Source organism: Phoenix dactylifera, chromosome 11 (assembly GCF_009389715.1).
Source record: "Phoenix dactylifera cultivar Barhee BC4 chromosome 11, palm_55x_up_171113_PBpolish2nd_filt_p, whole genome shotgun sequence".
Lineage (NCBI taxonomy): Eukaryota > Viridiplantae > Streptophyta > Magnoliopsida > Arecales > Arecaceae > Phoenix > Phoenix dactylifera.
This window is the reverse complement of record NC_052402.1, coordinates 11,974,798-11,994,668: the sequence shown is the minus strand read 5'-3', so window position 1 is coordinate 11,994,668 and position 19,871 is coordinate 11,974,798. Positions and strand designations below refer to the sequence as shown.

The 19,871-nt window shown below is 36.3% G+C and overlaps 1 protein-coding gene across 1 annotated transcript; it reads right to left on the bottom strand.

The window, feature by feature from the left end:
- Positions 1-793: 793 nt before the first annotated feature.
- Positions 794-6,978, bottom strand: LOC103709467 (multiprotein-bridging factor 1a). Its single transcript, XM_008794817.4, is given in 6 exon segments — positions 794-1,139; positions 1,221-1,303; positions 5,690-5,736; positions 5,738-5,771; positions 6,844-6,963; positions 6,966-6,978. Coding segments are annotated over 6 exon segments (417 nt in total). The 3' UTR covers positions 794-1,019.
- Positions 6,979-19,871: the final 12,893 nt, after the last annotated feature.

The window sequence follows — 19,871 nt, the reverse complement described above, 5'->3', positions numbered from 1 at the left end:
AAGAAGAGAGACAAATGCTTCCCAACAAGGTCGCCCCTAGCACAGGACCTTGCAAGGTGAACCTGAAACCCAGTTTATTTACAATCTCAATTGGGATAACGAATCAGAAATAATTAATTCATTACAAATCAGGTCCCACATAATTAAATGTAAATTCTACGAAAATTGTGGGTCCACAGCAACAAATAAAAATCAGGAGGGATCCAACAGTATCTCTTCTTCTGGCCTAACTACTCGCGCCCTTATGTATAGCCAAACTTTATTAAGCTAGCTTCCGAGACCGTCTCATTAACACCTGGGTGAACACAACAAAGGGGCAACAAGCGACCAGTGGCTGCGCGGACCACTTTATATATCCATGCGTGAATATTTGTATGCCTGAAGCCTATGATTAGGAAGTTTTTTTTACAGAGACGTTGAGATGTCATTTTTCACAAATGTAAGAATAAGCTGTCAGTTCGGCAGGCGAAGGCAACCGATGTTAAAGCAACAATGGTGCTTGTACAAATCCAAATTGTATTGTGGGGTGCTCTCTCTCTCTCTCTCTCTCTCTCCTCTCTCTCTCTCTCTCTCTTCTGGGTTACAAGATGTGCTCTTTCAATATATAACAAAGATGATCAAATGAGTAAATCCAGTTCAGGACCACGGTAAATTCATGTGGATTTAAGAAACGTAAGTAGAATCCAGTTATAAATCCAACATCCACATTTATGCGGGGTGCCTTAAAATGACGTTGGTGGATTCAACCCTAACAAATTGTTTTGGTGACCAAAGAATACAAAAACAGATTGCAAACCAGAAGAACCAGTGCATAAAGGTGACAACCACATAAACTGCACATTGATCTCCAGTTCCAGATGAAACAAACAACAGTAGAAGAGTTAAAAACATTCCTTAGCAACAAGAGTTTTCTTCATGCACCAAACCAAACTGCACAAACTCAAAAACAGACACAAATGCTCCATACATGAAACTCCTCATAACAGACTTGGTTGCTAATAGGACATGCTGGCTTGCCATCATTTTTTACCTCGCAGTTTCACCCCAAGAACTCTTTCGAGTTTGGTGATTACTTGTTGATTTGGGATGGCCTTCCCCGATTCATATTCTTGAATCACTTGGGGCTTCTCATTGATCAGCTGTGACATTTTTAAGATGTTTGAGAATGTGAAAGAAATCAAAGCAACTCCACTGAAAGAAACAAAGGGGGCAAAATATACCTGCGCAAGTTGTGCCTGGGTCAACTTTTACCCCATTCGAGCCTGCATGATATTCTTCTTCAGCTCCATTGGCACTCGTTCATCTGATTCAAGTGAAAACATGGACATTGTTGCCATCAAAATATGCCACTTCTGTCGCAGCATTAGAAATCGAAAGAATAGCTATTATTCAACCGGTCAATCAAAACATATCACAGTGACATAGCACAGCATAAAACTAATCGGTTCAACTCTCAACATGCCGGGACTAAAAATTGCTCAAACTTTGCTCAATTTCCCACCAGCTAAGGGTATCTTATACAAATTGACCATGTTACATGCTATTTGTGAATTCCATACTGCTCTAATTTTTTTACTTTCAGTAAGAAGTTTCAAGCATGTCGACTGTCGCTTCTCCCAGTACCTAGAAGACAAGGCAGTTTCAGCCGAAAAAAAATTAGGTGCAAATACTTTTTTTACGAATAGTTTTGGATACAAATACTAAACCTCTTCAATGAAGTCCATCTCCAAGCTTGGACCCAGTAATCTAAACAGTTCCTTATCCAATTAGAATAATTGTACGTGGGTCTTGTCAGCATGAAACTCCATCCTAACTGATCTGACCCATTAAGTTTGCACCCAATATGAATACTTAGGTATGCCTGAGATCAATTTTCCGAACCTAATCTCAAACAAGGGCCAAACCAGTCTGCACCCATATAATTTTAGTAACGCCTTTGCAAAGCTACAGAAGTAATAGCAATAGAGAATCAGAGATCCATGCCTGGACAGAAATAATAAGGTGCGGTGCCACAAACAGATTCACTGTGTTTCTATCTAGTTGACATGCCAATTTGTTCTTCAGAATCAGTGCAGTTCCATCCATCATGCAATAAGTGCAAAATAGCCCATTAAGTAATGCATAGTCCAGAAATATCATAACATTTTAACCATCAACAACTAGACTAGTATTTGTGGTAGTACAGAACATGATTTAGGTGGAACATCCCCTCATCCATATATCATATAATCTCTTTTGTATATTTAATTGATCAAGCATACCATATTTGTTAATACATCAAACTTACAGTTTAGCCAGTCACAAGGAAATGGTCGGCTGAGAGCGGAAGGCAGAAGGTATGATTGCATAACAACCACAGGCAACATGACACTGGGTTCTTTTGTCATATCATATGATTCCATTGATTCTTTAAAACTCCATTGCCTTGAAAACTGAGAAGAAAATAGAAACTTAAAGAAGAATTGAAAATAAAGGCAGGCTTCTGCTCAGCAATGTAGCTCGAGTATAGTTCTACTCACTGATTAGCCTAATGTGTTGCTGTAACGCAAGAGCATTTTGGGCATTTTAGGTAGGAATTATGAAAACTCCCTGGGTCATAGAGATGCGAATTGGGAAGATAAGAAGTTTAAGCTTAGTAGTCATGTAGTTCTTTTGATTCATTAGACAGTACAACTGGCAAAACCAATTGTTTTAGAGCGAACAGCTCTCACAGGTTGTGTAGGTAATGAACAGTGTACCGTACATCATAGGCTTACACACAGAGAACCCACCAATGATGGATGAACTCAACAGGAATGATATGGAAAGCACATACGGTGGCTTCTAAGCATACTGTGACTCACATATTGCTTAACAGTAAACTTAAGCACTTGAGGGTATTACCAGTTTCACCAGGTGAACCTGAAAACCGGCTGGTTGCTTAGAATTATCTTTCATTTGACCAAGGCTAGAAAATGATGAGGGACATGATTACTTGGAGGAAGTAGAAACATTTAAGATTTCAAGATGTTGATTGTAAATTTATTGTGAATTCTTAGGCCGGAGAACTATGCATTAAGGACTTCACAAATGCTGATATCTGTCTTTATGCATGTTTCAGTACTAGATGCTACCACTAAATTGCTGTATGACACCTTTCATTGATAAAGGGCTATATTCTACTTCTTCATTTTGTTTTCTAATTGATCAGACAGGTCGTAGCTAGGGGTTTAAGTGGATTGAATGAGATCTAGTCCAGCTTCACAGGATCCAATCTTTAACTAGTTCCAACTTAGATCTGCCGTACCACTCACCCTACTTATAGCATGTGAGCTTGCAACTAGACAGAGTATTAAAGAAAGCATCGACAATAATTCCTCTTCAACAGAATGACAATGATGAGAATATATATAACGATAACTAAAAAACTTGATGCAGCCAAACATAGTTACTCTTCATATTGTCACTCGACAATGCACTATTTTTACATACAAAATGGAATTCTGTGCCTTCCAGACAATCCCAAGACATTTGAAAGCAAAATTCCATATTTCATTGCTTGAGATGCTAGGGAAAAGCGAAAACCATATTGGTAAGAAGCATGCATTTGCTGATTTATGGGATGTATGTGATGGAATTAGCATATTTTGCCCCATTCTTTAGCAATGAAGATAACCATAAATGCTTATAGCTTATTGAAATATAGAATATATTCCTTCCTACACCACACCTAACTGTTGTAAAGGGTTCATTGTATTTTGTGATGAGGCACCCTAACACAAGTGCAATAACATTGGGCTGCTCCTAGAGATAGGAGATTCCCTTCCATTCATACAGGACCTGCAGGGAAGGGGTTGTGTGGTTGGGTGTAAAAGTTGAATTCACCATTGGACATCAAATTGCCTTTTCGAGATGTTTCAAATGGCGAATTAGCTCCACACTTGCTGCCAGTGCTGAACAAGACAACAAAAGTGCATTAACAAAATACTACAACCTTCAAATGCAAGGTAATCACCTTTACAAACTTACACACATAATCTAGCAACCCTGAGCTTCAGAGTTCTATACTGTCAACTTGAACAATTCCCAGTCCAATATTTTCTCACAAATTAAGGACTGTATTTCCTTAACAAGTGACAACGTGATACTCTTTTGACTAGAGAAAAGCATAATAAAAAGTTCAATTTCAGCTCATTTGATGGATGAAGATAAAAATCCTAATTATGACCTCATACATTTACATTCAGAATATATGGAATTGCCAAATTATTAGGATTCTAAAACCATGTTTCACCTTATTAACAGAGCAATATCTTGGAATGTGTTGATATGAGAATCTTCATGATTTAAGTCATTTTTTTCAAAAGAATTCTATTAAGTATATGCGAAGCAGCGAATAGCAATTATCAATCACTAATAATCCAAGAAATGCAATTAGAGAAATAACTAGAAATCCATGTTAAGTATCTCCTGACTTGAAATAACTTCAGCAAATTGGTGGTGAGAGGGAAAAGCTGCAGTTCTCTGGATGATTAGGTCCTCGACTTCCTCAAAAAAAAGGCCTCGGCAGTCTCAAACGACTAAGATGCCAATTAGTGTTAATTTCGATCAAAGACTGTGTTGTAATCCTGTATGAGAGCATGAACAGATGTAAACAATTAATCCACTATCATTTTTTTTGAAATCTTATCGGGCCAAGCACACTAACTCCTACGCTTATCTTCCATTCAATAAGGATAACTGGGCACACTTGTATAAAGATCAAAAATAACACTTTCGACTAATATCAAGCTTGTTGCTGAAATCAGACTAGTCAAACTAGAGCTATAAATGATTTGCAATTGGATGTCTTTCAAGGCCTCTTCCATCATAATATAAAATATAATTCCATCTTTAATGTAACCCACTCTTCACATGCCCAATTTGTAAATATACTGTTACAATGCACATCAAACTCCATATGGTGTATATTCATAGATTAGACTCAACTCCAACACTCATTCGAGGTCTTCATGAAACAAATAAAAAGATGTGTTCTTATGATTCCACTGAAAAAACAACACAGGTCAAGTTAGAAAGTTGAGAACATCTGTTCCAATAGTTTATCATGATCCCTGAATGTCCATATGTTCTATATATTGAAATTAATTAAGATTCTATGGCTTCAAATCATTTGCAATCGGGTGGTTATTTGTTTGTACAGAATAAACAAGAAAAGGTGCATAGATGTTGGATGCTAACGATATGGAAATAATACAATTGACAACTCGATCATAGCATATTTCAATTTTCCATCATGGTTATTCAGACCTTTGAAAGTAATACTTCAGATTATAATGACAACTCACATATGACTGGAAAATAAAATAATTATTGATGTTTGCAAAAAAAAAAAGAAAAGTTATGTACGAATCCCTATATAATAGAATATGGATGCATGAAGGAAACAAGCTGAATTCTCTAGCAACAAGGGATAAGATCCTAGCATGTCAAAGAAAAGCGAATTGAGGTGATTCTCCAATCTGTTTCTCCTCCTCTTTTTAAATCAACTTTAAGCATTTTGACTGTCGGAGAAAAACAAAAGCAGAAGATGTTATTAAAGGATGCAAACTGCACATTTTAAAAAATAATCTGCAATCAGATGCTAAAGCAGTATCAAATAACCAAAAATATGAGGGTAAATATATTCCCTACTAACTAAAAGCATTACGAGAGAGACTCTCTGTATCCTCATCCAGCTCCTTGTGTTTAAAGTTTGGCTGCTAGAAGCGCCTTGTTTGTACCAGCATTAGCTACGGAAAGAAAGAAGGTAAATTTAGAAACTCTTGATCTCACACTTGTTAAATAATTTAGCTCATCTCGTATACTGGCTTATTTTATAAAGGAACGCAATATATGAAAATGCCTAATATACAGAAGCAAAGTAGAGAACATTCACAACATCATAAGCATATAGCATCTCACCATTTCCAGTGTTCAGAATTTGTAAGTTTGGATACATGAGAAATATTATCTAAAAAATATTATTGCAAAAAAAAAATCTATACACTGTGCACAAGCAATAAACCATTGAAAGAAAACAAAATTCTTGAATTGATTAGCCGAAAAAACTCTTTCAACTGAGATCCTACGATGTAAAAGCATAAATATCTACTTGCATTAACAATGAGGTGATAAAGATCCCCGGGGCATACTGAAAACAAGATACTTCAAAAGACAAATGCATGTAAAATTTCATGATGGTATAAATTTAGGACTTCAATGGCAGGATGAGCAAAGTCTGTATCCAACCACAACTGATTGTGGAGCTAAAAGTAATAAACATTTCCAAAATAAAAAGAAAAGTTTTTGGACTAGGATAGAAAAATGAGGCGAAATGCTGTGAAATCTCCTTTCTCAAATGAAATCTTTACAAATTTCCTTTAAATTTTTAATAAGTATAGTTCAACAACTTCCCCTTTATTTTAGAGGAGAGAAGCCTATCTTTGCTTCAATGAATGGAAGAAAATACTCAATTTTCTTTTCTTTCTATTATTTTCTCCAGTGCTGTACCATCTTTTCTTTCATTTCTCTTGCAACCAAACAGAGACTTAATTAAAATAGAGAAGAGTTCGAAATAACAACACAGTGAAAATATCAACCAAAACTTTTGAATATCAGGTAAAAAGAAATCTTTTTTTTTGTGTGTGGACATGAGAAATTTGTCCAAAGAATCATTCAAAACCCAGGGAAAACTCATTACATCTATTAAAAAATTCCCAAACAATCTTTCACTAATTTAGACAGAAAAGGAGCATACAGAAGAGAGATAAAGATAAATCCTATACATGGCGACAAGAGAAAAGGGAAGATCACGAGGCGTACACTTCTTTATGCTCTCGATGTCCCCCCACTGCGTCGGGCGCATTGACGGCTTCTCGTCTTTCTGGCGGCGGCGTTCGGGCTTCTTGCGGACCACGACGGGCTCCCAATCCTGGGTGATCGACCAATCCCAGCCATCACGCTCCTAAGACCGATCCTCGATCACTGGCTCCGACGATGCCGCCCTAGGATTTTAGGGAGTGGGGAAGGAGCAGAGGCGGACGGAACTCGAATAAGAAGAAAGGGAACAGGGCGAACGGGAATGGGGAAGCTCAAGGTCGCCTTGTATGTGCCGATCAGATATTGCACGTGCCATGCACGTTTGTGATGTAAAGGAGCAGCTAATATGAAAGAGAAGTACCGTAATCGACCGCAGCGAATTTTTTTGCTACCGCAGATAATTCATAGATACATCCAAAATAAAATAATAATAATAATAATAATAAGTCACGAAGTATTTTAGGTAATTTCTTCTCAACCTAGAGAGCTCTCGGAGTGAGCAGCCACATACGAGGCCACCTAATCCGTATTCCTGTTAGCTTCTTTTAATAAACATGCTTGTCTTGAAAGACTACATCGCCACTAATTATGTTCGGATGTCTCGAGCAAGGGGTGAAACCCACTCTTGCGCCAGTGCCTCTGGATCCAAGCAGATTACTGTACGCGAATCACCTTTCAGCATGACTGCTTTAGCCCATAACACAAGCCAATCATCACCTTGGAGCTCCGAGGTGGAGTACAAATCCCAAAATTCGTTTTATAACTGTGGAGGGTAAAAAAATAATATGGATTTATTCCTACAGATATCCAATCACCGCTCGATAACTATTCCAACCATCAAGTCGCTATCCACAAATAGCGTAATCTAAACTGTCGAGGATGGAACCGGCCACCATGGTTGGATGGCAGGATGGGTGGCGAGATAGGATATCAGATCTCATCTCTCTTTTTTTCTTTTTTTTTTTTGCTGAAAGCGGGTGCTTCAAAGTGCGTGTACGAATACACCAATAAGGTCAAAATACAACAACTCGCGGAGTGCCAATGGCAGCTCCTTTTCCGACCAAAGGGTATACCCCGAGTGGTGGGCCGCGTAGGCAACCACCCAATCGGCCGTCCTCTTTGGCCTCCCTAAATACATGCTTGGCCTGGATGGCCCCTCCATCTCTTATCATCATCACTATGTCGCAGATCAAGAAGTGGTCTGTGCTTTCACCCCTCGATCCCCTCTGAATTCACCGATGACAGTGGCCGAGTCGTCCTCCAGAATAATCTAGCTGGCTCTTTTGCCGGTAAAACGTATGCTATCCGTTTAATAAGAACAATTTCTATGAGTAAACCAAATTACACAAATCTGCCGAGTTATACTTTAACAACAAGTTATTACAAAGTAAAGCTTGAATGAACTTTCAAGCAAAGCAACGCATGACTAGCTGATTCATTTACATGAGAAAAGGAAAGGGAAAAGAAGGGAAAATCATAAGAGGCTTTTTTTCTAAGAACTTTAATCTCCCGAGTCCGTTTCACCTTCTTCCATTTCATCATTGATCTCCAAGGTTCGAAATCAGGTGTTCTCCTTAGCTTTTATGGCCTCATATGCTATCTTTGGTTGCTTGTCTTTTAGGTTGAAGATTTTTCTCTTCTTCCTTTTTTTTCTTCTAAATGAAATAGTTTGAACATAATAAGTATATAGGAAAATAAATGGCTAAATACCTTAAAAAAACTTCTTCAATGGCTCAAAGAAATGAAGAAATAACAGGTCTCATATCCATTATATAGAACATAAGGAGAAAAAAAATTATGTATAAGATATAGACTGTCAAAAAGCTTATAAAAAATCATTTTTAGAAACTATAAAATAGATTTTGAAGACTAAAAAGCAAAGGGTCGTTGCATTGGATCTAAAAGGAATGATCAAGAGATAGATAACAAATGCAAACTTATTTATTTATGAGTTTGTGAATTTGCATGAAGATTTTTTTATATCAGCCTTGATCTTTAACAATTGAAAGATGATTTCATGTCCAATCCAAGAAACTGCATATGGTTATTGGTTATTGGTTTGGTAGTGTTGAATGGGATTTCATGTGGGTGGTGATAGACAGAGGCAACGTAAGCTTGGCCAATAGTGGAAGAGGAAGGACTGCAGTGGAGAAATTAAGAGTGCATGGTGCCTCGAGCATTCAAGCCAATACAATGCATGATACTGATAAGATTTAGGTGCTGGAAGTGGAGAGATGGAGAGAGAGGAGGAGGAGAAGAACATAGGTTCTGCTCTTTCTTGGGCTTTTTTTTTTTATTTCCTCATATAAGCTAAACTTTTTTCGACCATTTAATTAAATGATTACAGGGTCGAGAAAAAAATTGTTTGCGTAATATAGTAAAACATATTTTTAACAGGTAGTGAGTCAAGCCTTAGCTAGGTGAGGTTGATCTAAACATGGGAACAACTGGTTAAGCATTTGGGTAATCATATGAGGTAAAAATCAAGTTTCAGTCAGGTAGCCAAAATCCAATCTATGTATAGGCATAATTATTGAACAAACCAAGTGCCTAATATAAATTATTTATCATAAACAACTAGTTTTAGTCTAACAAAAGTCAAATCTGACTAGTTGACAGATTCAAATAAGTGACATCAAACTTATGCTAATATGCGACGTTAATTTAATAACTGCAGTTGTGAGATCCAGTTAGTTGATATCGACAATTGCTCATAAATGGTAAGATGTTTATCCAGTATATTGTTTGACAATTCTCAAACTAACTAAAGATGCCAAACTTAAGTTTTTTTTTTTTGAGAGGGATATTAAGCAATTAGGGCTAACATTTAAATTCAAAAAGGATAAATTAAAATCAAATAAAAAATCACATACATTATTGATATGCCTAAATATTTCTATTTATTTAATACTTATTGATAGGTGTGCAACGAGCTAAGGCGAGTTAAGTATCAGGCTGCTTAGTTCAATTCAATTTCAGGAGAGTTGCTTAACCATGGCTGGAGCTTGAGCTGAACTTGACATTTTTAGTCCATGCTTAACTCATATAGGCTCGAAATTTTTATGAGCCTAGCTAAGCTTCTTTTTTGTTCTGCATCTCATTCTTGCGTACATTGGGCTCATTATAAGCTGTGCTATAAAGATTTTATAAAATTGGCTCAGTCGAAGACTGGGATTGAACCAAGTCCAAACCTAGCAATAGTTAAGCTGCCTTGGACTGAGCCAAGTCTAAATATAGCAGTAGTCATTGATTGCCAAATCACAACTACCATTCTTACTAGTTATCAAACAACAGTTTCAGCAACCAATAGTACACCTAACCTAGGTGGAGACACCCAGAATCCTTTGATGCACCACATTACAACTAACAGCAAAGTACGCAATAGTTATGATCATGTCGGATGGATCTACAAGTGCTAGTAAGGGACAACAATCAAATAGCGTCTATTTTTTAACAAAAAAAAGACTTGCTTGGTTCGTGCGAATAGAAGGGCGACAATGCAGTCAACGAAAACATAAAGAAATTTTTTTTATTTGATTAGAATTTTTAAAGAAAAAAAAGATGAAAATGCAATATTCTCATAAAAATAAAATTTTTATATATATTTTATAAAAAAGAAAAATCTATGAGAGATATGAAAAATCTGTTTTTTTGCCGATTGAAAATTAGGATTTTTTTTTGTTTTCAAAAATTATTCTTAAGCCATCAAAATTTTTGAAATAATTTTTTTTATTAAAAGTATAATTGATATTTCATATAACTTTTTTTAGAAAAATAAATGGCCAACCAGTCACTGTGAAATGTTTTACTTTTTTTTATGATTAATCAAATATACAAACTATTTTTTTAAATATTATATTTTAAAAATTAAGTTTTTTTTTAAAAAATTAAAAATTAATTTTTAGAAGAAATATTTTGAAGAGGTAAAAATTTTCGGCAAACCAAAAGAGTAAAGAAAAAAAATCAGCCCATGTGGAGTCACATCATATTCCGCTTGCCCCCACCGACTCTCCGCGACGAGTCTTCCAGTACTCCTTGCCCTGATAGCCTGGACAGTAACCCTAATCCGAGGTACTTCGGAATCTTCTACTCTCTCTTTATCTATTTTGTACGAATTCATTCAAATTTTATGTGTACGATCTCCTCCGCCTCGATCTCGGTGTTTGATGGTGTTTTTCTCTGTTTTCCGCTGGAAATTGTGAGCTGGTTGTGGTTTTAGATGGGAGGAAGGGTGGAGGAGGGGCGTTGTTGTTTTGGTTTTGGTTTTGGAGGTTTCTTTGTGTTCTTGTGCTACTGGGGCTGTCGATCATTTGGGAGTTGTTCTGGAAATTGTTGGTGTTGGGAAGACGGGGAATTTGGAAGTGGGTTTTTATTGGCGAGTTCAGACTTCTTTTAATTGCAAGCGCTTGTGCTTTCTTCTTCTTCTTGTTCTTCATGAGATAATTTTTGAACGAAACGAAGAGGTTCTTTTATTCAAGAACAGGTGGCTTGACATCCCATTTTATTGTTTTAATTCTTTATCTCAAAATTGGCGATTTGACGTCCCATGATATTGTTCTATTATGCTTCCTCTGTACAATTAGCATGGCCGGTACAGATTGTGATAGGGGATTCTTTTTGTTCGTACAGTTTAATTTCTGTTATGCTATTGTGCTCGCACCACAAATTAAGGCACAAGGAAGACGAATTATTGGATACTACAATTTAACAGAGGAGAACAAACAGAGGCATCCATCTATTGTTTAGTGTGGGGCATTTATTCTCAACATGATTCGAACTCACAAGGGCTGGTTTTCTAGGAGGCGATTACTAATCTGTTTTGAGGTAAAAAAGTTTGGTGCATTTTAATGAAGATCAGCCATCGTATGGGAAAAGAAGGAGAATAATTCTTGTGATGATATGATTCATGAAATTAATTTTATTGACATATGGCTTTTCCCTTCGAGAATCTTGTTGTACTTGGCAGCAGTTTCAGCAGACCATAATCGGATAGCTTGACTGTAATTTTAACCCCTCATTTTGTGGTACAACAATGCCCATACTCTTAATCAGGTCTATCATATGAGCAAGCCGTTTGTGAGCAGCTTGTGTTTGGTTAGATTATGCAGTCGCTTGGTTCATGAGATGAGCTGAGGTTGAAGCTTTGTCTAGCTTGTTTAAGTTGCACAGTTTAAGCTCAAAATCTAATTCAGATAATGTGTGTGTATAACTAATATTATCATATATATAGTTATCATATATAAGTTATTATTTATAAATTAAAATCTATGTTTGTTAATAATTTATTACATAGTAACATAATTGAGGAAAAAGAAGAAGAAATGCTTAAATTATTAGACTGAGATCTGATCGTGGAACTAGATATATTACATATACATATGCATACATACATACATACATACATATATATGATGGGGACCTCAAGATCTACCAAATCCCTTAAATGAAGCTGTTTGTGAACAAGCTTCATTTTGGTTTGAAGTTAAATGAGGTGGCTTGAGCTTAGCTCAATTATAGATGGGCCTAGCTAGCTTGAGCTCATCTCATTTACACCTTTTCTCTTACTATGTTCTTACTATGGGGCTATTTTTTGATGATGGTTTTGGATATTTCTATTTTGTAGCATATTTCCTATCAATTGAAGGGAAGGCAGGAGGGCTTTTCGCATGATGGTCCAATCTCTAATACAAATGCCTTAACAAGCAAAAGAGTCTAGTTTTCATATTGTTGCTCAATTGAAATATGATCTCATTTACTAGGTGGAAGAATGTGATTGTACGATTTTGCCTCCATTAATGGACTGAAGTGAAATCTTTTGGCGAATCATGGATTGTTTGCCTCAAAAAATATTGAACGTAAATTGTGGGGTGATGAAGCTGAACTTAGAACCATGTTACTACGTAGAAAGGTAAACTTGAGAAAATCCAACAGCGATGATGTAAGATAGTCATACTATTGCTCAGACCTTATTATTGAAATTCCCCTTGCATTATAGTTCTTTATAACTCAATATATCTTCTTCTTATCTTGAAATCTTTCAAATGGTTAAACATAACTTAAAGATTGCCTTCACAGCACCTTACCAATTGCGATTATATAGCTATAATTGTGGTTCACATTTCTAACAAGCCCTTCCTACCACAATCTTTACGTGGAAATTTATTTTTTGCACTTTTTCAGACTTCTTTCACGCAACTTCCTCTAAGATGTTGTTTTCAACGTTTTAGATTCGTGTAGGAACACCTGTTTGTCATTGCCCTGCCCCCATTGGCCACCCCATTGAGGCATCCACTAGGTATCCTCCGTCTCTCTCCCCTTCTTCTTTCCTTTAATTTCTTTTTTTATTTGTTTGTTTCTTGTTCTTCTTTCTTTTACTTTCTTCCTTCTTTCCTTCCTTTCTTTCATTTTTTATACCTTTTTCTCCTTTTCCTTTTTTCTTCGTTCCTTTGGTTTCTTCTCTCTTCCTTCTTTCTTTCCTTTTTCTTCTTCCTTCTTTTCTTTCTTCCTTCTTTCCTTCCTTCTCTTTTTTTCTTCTCCTTTCCTTTCCTTTACCTTGTTTCTTTCCTTTCTTTCGTCTCTCTTCTTTTTTCCCATGCAGATGTCGGAGTCCCGCTCTCGTCCCGATTCTGTTTTCCTAGAGGAATTGGCCGGGATGCCTCCCGTCCCGCTATGGTTTAAAACCATGGTTGTTTTTAGTAGTTTTCCTAGCAATCTATCGATCTTTGTTCTTTCTCTCCTTTTGCGTTATATTTCCAATTCTATCATGTCAGAGTGATAACTTCTTAATTGTTCTCCATTATGAAAACTGAGAGGACAAAGAAGAAAGAGATATATGCCTATAACTATTACCAACAGGCTGATTTTGTAATTGTGGGATCAACTCTCATTTCCCCTTTGAAACCACCATGCTGGCTTTTGCCTTCAACCATTGGCTAGGATATTCGTTATAACAATCTGTTATTTCTGTCTTTATTGCATTGTTTAGGTACATCTTGTGGGGAAAGCCTAATAAAATAATATAATAACTACCATGAAGATGTCTTCTCACCATCTTGGTTCACATTACATGATAAACTCTTTCTTTGAACTGGTTTCTTTTATGCGATAAACTCTTTCTTTAACTATAAAATTTTTATAGCAGACCAACTTGAAATCTTTGATTGACATACTGTTGTACTAGTTAAGAGATGTATTTGTGGTGAAGGCTTTCTAACTTCCTGCTTCAGTCTGGTTGGATCTGCTGGTTACTTGATCCTGTCCTGCAGTATGCCTGCAATCCAAGGCTATATGATGCATGTAAAGTATCGTTCTGTCCTAATGGACCAGTATCTACAGAAGCTCTTGAACAAGTTTCGCTCTATTTTAGGTGAGGTCAAAAGTTTGTTATCATTATCTATATGATCCTACTTGTCTTGGAACTCAAGTATATATGGCTGTTTACAAGGTCTCTCGCTATGTACATATATGTATATGTATATATGTATGTATATACTTATGCGTGCATGCATGTATATGCCATACATGTATGTATTTGTATGTGCGCTTGCATGTGCTTGCACCATGCATGACCTTCCATGGCTCTAACTTTAAGATACAAATACGTATACAAGGATATGAATTGTTGATCATGCTGATGACTTCTATGCAAGAGTTTTGTTTTTATATATCATTACTATCTTTCATTTTTTTTCTTTATAAATGGTTAGTAGATTGTGAGTTAATAACATAATAACCTGCACGTGTCCATGTTAGCTTCATTACTTTAAGTAAATCTGTAGTTTAGAGTGTTTCAAAGGCTTACTGTATATGTTATGGGGAGGTAAAATATATTGTTATGCATAATAACAACAAGATGATGCTAAAGGCCACGTATGAGTTTCCGGCATCTTTTTTGTTGAACTGAGTTTTGATGGCATGGGCGTGTGAAAATATGTAATAAAGATTCAAAAATTCTGATAAGAAGTAATGGAGATTCAAAACTCTGATAAGAAAAGGGCCTCGTAATCTGTTTTAAACTCAGGATGGAGAGATTAAAGAGCACGGATGATAGAAAGCTGTAAAAAAGGAAATGAAGCATGTAATAGTAGAAGGAATAATCTGCTAGCTTCTATCTTTTACCAGGGGACTGCACTAATTCTGGATCCTGGCTTTTGTGTCTTGATCTGACCCCTTATTCTTGAAAGCTCTCCACTGCAGCTGGGTCAGTGATCTTTTTATTTAATTAAGGATAACCTTGTTATATCATTGTCCAATTGTTTACTTGGCACTCATTGGCATTTTTTGAGTTTTTTCTTTTTGTAATAATATTTATCATTGTTTCTGCTAACCTGAATCACTATTTCACCCATATGACTGATGACACCACTAAAAAATAAGTGGGTTTGCTGTTTAGTAGTCTGCACATGCATTTCCTAGGAGTTTTCTCTTCCGGAGAGAATGATTCTCTGGTCTGCTCATTTGTGCTCCTGCATCCACTCCCTATACAAGCAACTTTGTCTAAATTGAGTTGAATGAAAAAGAGGGATTAATAAAATTTGACCTATTGTTTTGAAATAAGATGATAAAAATATGTGATATATATATCTATAATTGACTCTTCTATCATCTATTGGAGTTAACTTTCTTTTAATTATTTTGCTCTTTCTTTATGTCTAGGTTGATCTTGAGTATTGTCCTATGCTTGAGGAGAAGGCTGATGTATAATAAGATTACTATTGGTTATTAAATTTTTAGGTCTTTATTAGCAACTCGATGTACATAGTCGATATCTCAATTTGTTTGGTGATTGTGCTGAGATATATGAATAATCTTTTGATTATCTCGACAACTCCTAATTTTTAGAGTGATGGAAGCCAATTTATAAGGAGTGTGAGTATAAACATTTGATTATTCTATTAATCCTATTGCTTGGGTTAGTGGAAATTCTTAATAATTATTGGAGCACAGTTGTTGAATAGCCTAGGCAACCCTAGGTGATGGACCCTTAGGCTACAGCCCAGCGATAAAGTTTGTATGAAATATATAAAATTATCTATACCTTGATATATTTCAATAAATTATTAAAACATGCATTATCCTTAATGGACTATCCAAATCACATGAACCAAAGATACATTATTAACAGTCAGCGCATAAGTTTTACTTAAGATATAATACCTTAACAAGACACTATTTGATTCTAAACTTAAAGAAATCCCATAAAGAACATTACAAATAATGCAGAAGTGCTTGAAGAAATAAAAATGAGAACTTTGCAAACCAATATTATCTTGGACAAAATGAACTGAGCCACACATATATATATATATATTGAGAGAGAAACTGAACCACATATAGATTATCAGTAAAAATAGCATGGAATTCATGACCAAGCATTAACATAGAACTCATAGTAAGAAAAAATATCAAACCAATTAGCACCAGCAGACCATTAGATCTCAAAAATATCTGGGAGGAAATCCCACAAAAAATGAGAGAAATGGAGCGGAATCTTAAGAACAACTTAAAATGTCAAATTAAGAAGGGGGCGGGCGATCATTGTGGAGGATTTGAGGGAGCTCGAAATGCTGGCGGCTCTATCCTCAAAGATCTAGAGAGGAGATGATGGATGGGGAAAGGAGAGCACAGGGATGCTTGGAAGAGAGGAGGAGAGAAGAAGGGAGGAGGGGAGGCTGGAGACAAAGATGCTTGCATCGAAGGAACTGGGGCTTGGGGAGAACGGTATGGAAGAGGGAGCGGGAGGAAGGGGGCAGAGAATGAAAAAAGGATTGGAGGAAGAAGGAGAAAGAGAGGAGATAGAAAAGGGGGAAGAACACATACTCCCTCCATGCCCTAGAAGGGATGAGAGAGCAAAGAGAGCACTCTCATTTTTGTTCTCTTCTGCCTTTCTGGATTGACCCATCATCCAATTGGACCCTATTGGCTTGACCCAGTTTTGGCTAAGTTGGGTGAGTGCCCATCTAAACTGGGCAAATTGGGGTGTCGCCCTAGGCGTGCACCTAGGAACTCAGCCGGTGGGCCTCACCTAAATGTTGGAGGGCAGGCTAGGTGCCTAGCCACCTAGATGATCGCCTATGACAACTATGGGTTGAAGTTTATGGAGGAGATTAGTTTCACCCTAAAAGTTGATAGTTATTTAATTTTTTTGAAGATTCTCCGAACTATATAACCAACCATTTTGACGATCAAGAAAGGTATTCAGCTTAGTTCTAGTTGTCCAAATGACTTTTCCAAGTGAGCACAAATTGTCAATGTTCCCAGTTTTATATGCTGTGCTATCGTGGTAGTCATCTCAGTGGATGGCTATAGATGAAATGAAAATAGCAAATTGATGTGCATTTCATAATATCTTGATATTGTCCTTGTAGATGTATGTGTTGAAAGATGCAAAGTAACTTGAGATGCCATGCAATGTTGAAATGGCCATTATTTTGTTATGCAGGTGGGATAGTTTTGGATTGTTGGGTGATCTGGTGTTTTTTTTTCCTTCAGACTTAATCACCTTATCTGGGCCCAAGACACATATATCGTTCTTATGGGAATGTATGGTTATAATCTGATCACATTGATGAGATCTTATGGCTTATGTTTATGCTTATTTTGTTTATACTATTTTTGCAAATATTGTATCAATTAACAATTATCTGTCTCTAGCAGCATGATATAGCATTATTTTTTTTAATATGATGTAAGCATATCAATTTTTGCATTTAAGATATCATGCATGAGTAAACACTTGCATAATTTGCCTATAAAATAGATGACTTTTGCATGGAGGTCTTATATTTTTCTGACATTTCAATCTTTCAGATGAGATCAAGCCATCTGATGTGGGTCTTGAACAAGAGGCACAGGCAGTACGAACATGGAAAGGCTCTGCGCGTGGTTTAAATGGGAAAAAAGGGCGTAATGGAAGCAACCAATATTTGCCTTCAATCAATATTTGCATATACATGAATGTGAAAGCTTCTCTGTAAGCCTCATAATAGCTTCGTATCACTAAATTTTTGTGCAGTTGTTTTTGGATTCCCAGAATTTTAAACTTATTGCTAACCTTATTTATTTTGTCTGCTATTTGATGGATTGAAATGAAGATTTATTTTTTGAATACAAGTTATATCCTGGTGATCGTAATTGATGTATTCAAGTGTTCTAAACATGTATGCAGATCGGTATATTTTGCATGCCACCTTCATCCATTATTCCACTGCATAATCACCCTGGAATGACCGTTCTGAGCAAGCTTCTGTATGGTTCGTTGCATGTTAAATCATATGATTGGATAGATATAGACGGTCCCATTGATTCCAACAAAAGGTGTGTTTGGTCATTTTCATTGAATCAGGCTTTTTTTTGTGTTACATGTATTTATTACATAATGTTTGTATGTATATATAATTAAATCAGGTTTTTTTTTTAATGCATACACACACATTTATTCTAATATCTGGTAATCTATAAATGTTACTATGAGTTATGCACTCATTCAGTAAAAGTGAAAAGTATTTTGAATTTTCTTTCTGATAATTTAGGTGGAGTTATCTACCTGGAAAGCCTGTCCATTTCTAGAGTAACCTATGTGGTTTTAAGTGTTGTTAGGAAATTGCTGAGGATGCCTACAAATACAAGAAATGTCTGATTTTGCATGAAGAAACTGTATTCATATCTTGTTTACAATTGCTGATAATATGACAATAAATATGTAAATCAGACAAAAAGGGAAAGTTAGTGGCTTCATATGTCGGCATATGACCTGCTCATAGAAATACTTAATTAGTTATCTGAGGGGAATGAATGCTAGTAGTGCTTCTGCATTTTATGTTGAGGCCTAACCCATAGAGGTACTCAAATTGGATTAGAAATCAATTTCTAGGTTTCATTGTAAACCTAATTGGTTACTTCCAATTTATAAATCAATAGTTAAAATCGCACTCAAAGGCCAGGCATTTCCCATTGATATAGGAATTTCTGTACCAGAAAAAATGGTATCTTCTATTATAGCCCCTCTAGGATGTAGATCTTTTCTCATCATCCCCATGGTGTATGAGACAAATGTATGCATTTCGATTAGGGTTGTATTCAGGCATGTGTAGATCTATGAATAGAAGATGTTGTGCGAGTATCTATAGGACCTAATTATCAACATATTTTCCAAGAACGTTGAAAATTTGTTGAGAGTAACTCTTGTGTCAGTCATTCCATTCCTCTAATCAGCCATCTATAGCAATCATAGCTACAACTCTAGCTTAATTTTTCCCTCATAATTGTTGTACCTCACAAGTCACATTCATTTGCTGACTAACAACATCTCAACCTTTAACGACCAAAGCATTATAAATACTAGTCATCTTGTCCGAGGGAAAAACAACCCGATTCTTTGGTCTTAAGAATGTTGGTTTTAAGATCGAGTGATTGCCCTTCTTCGATCCTTACTGCCCAACCAAAGAGTAGGCAGCTAATATGTTCCACTTATTGAATAAGGTCTATGTTCGGTCCGTCACCTCTGGATGCTGAAGGAATCCTTGGGATGATCTTGTAGTCCCTATAGGGTGGAGACGATAAGGTTGGTCTATGTATTTTCCTTCCTTCGGCCACACTTCGCTCAAAGGGTTGAAGGGAGATAGTATATCATGCTATTTGCAAGGTCCAAGTTGATCCTCTTCCCCAAGGATCCCAAATAATAACAGGATGTAGGGTGGAGATGGTGGAGCACTGCAAGGAGGATCAAATAGTGGCCAGCTACTTTTTCAGAGTGAAGAAACTTGCTAGAGGCATATGCATGTTTCAAATATGGAAGCCTGCTGGTGAAGAGGATATTTTCATGAGCTTGGGCAAGTTACTTTCAGAGAAAGTAAAGATCATCATGAGGATGCTCATAAGAGTAATCTTCTCTAAATCTGGTGAAATAAAGATTGATCAGAGCTTTGGATTCTCTTACATAATAAGCACCAAGAACTTGAATATGATTGGATATTTAGCATTAAAAGAGTTCATTCTATAGTATGAATATATAGAGATGTATCATCATCAAA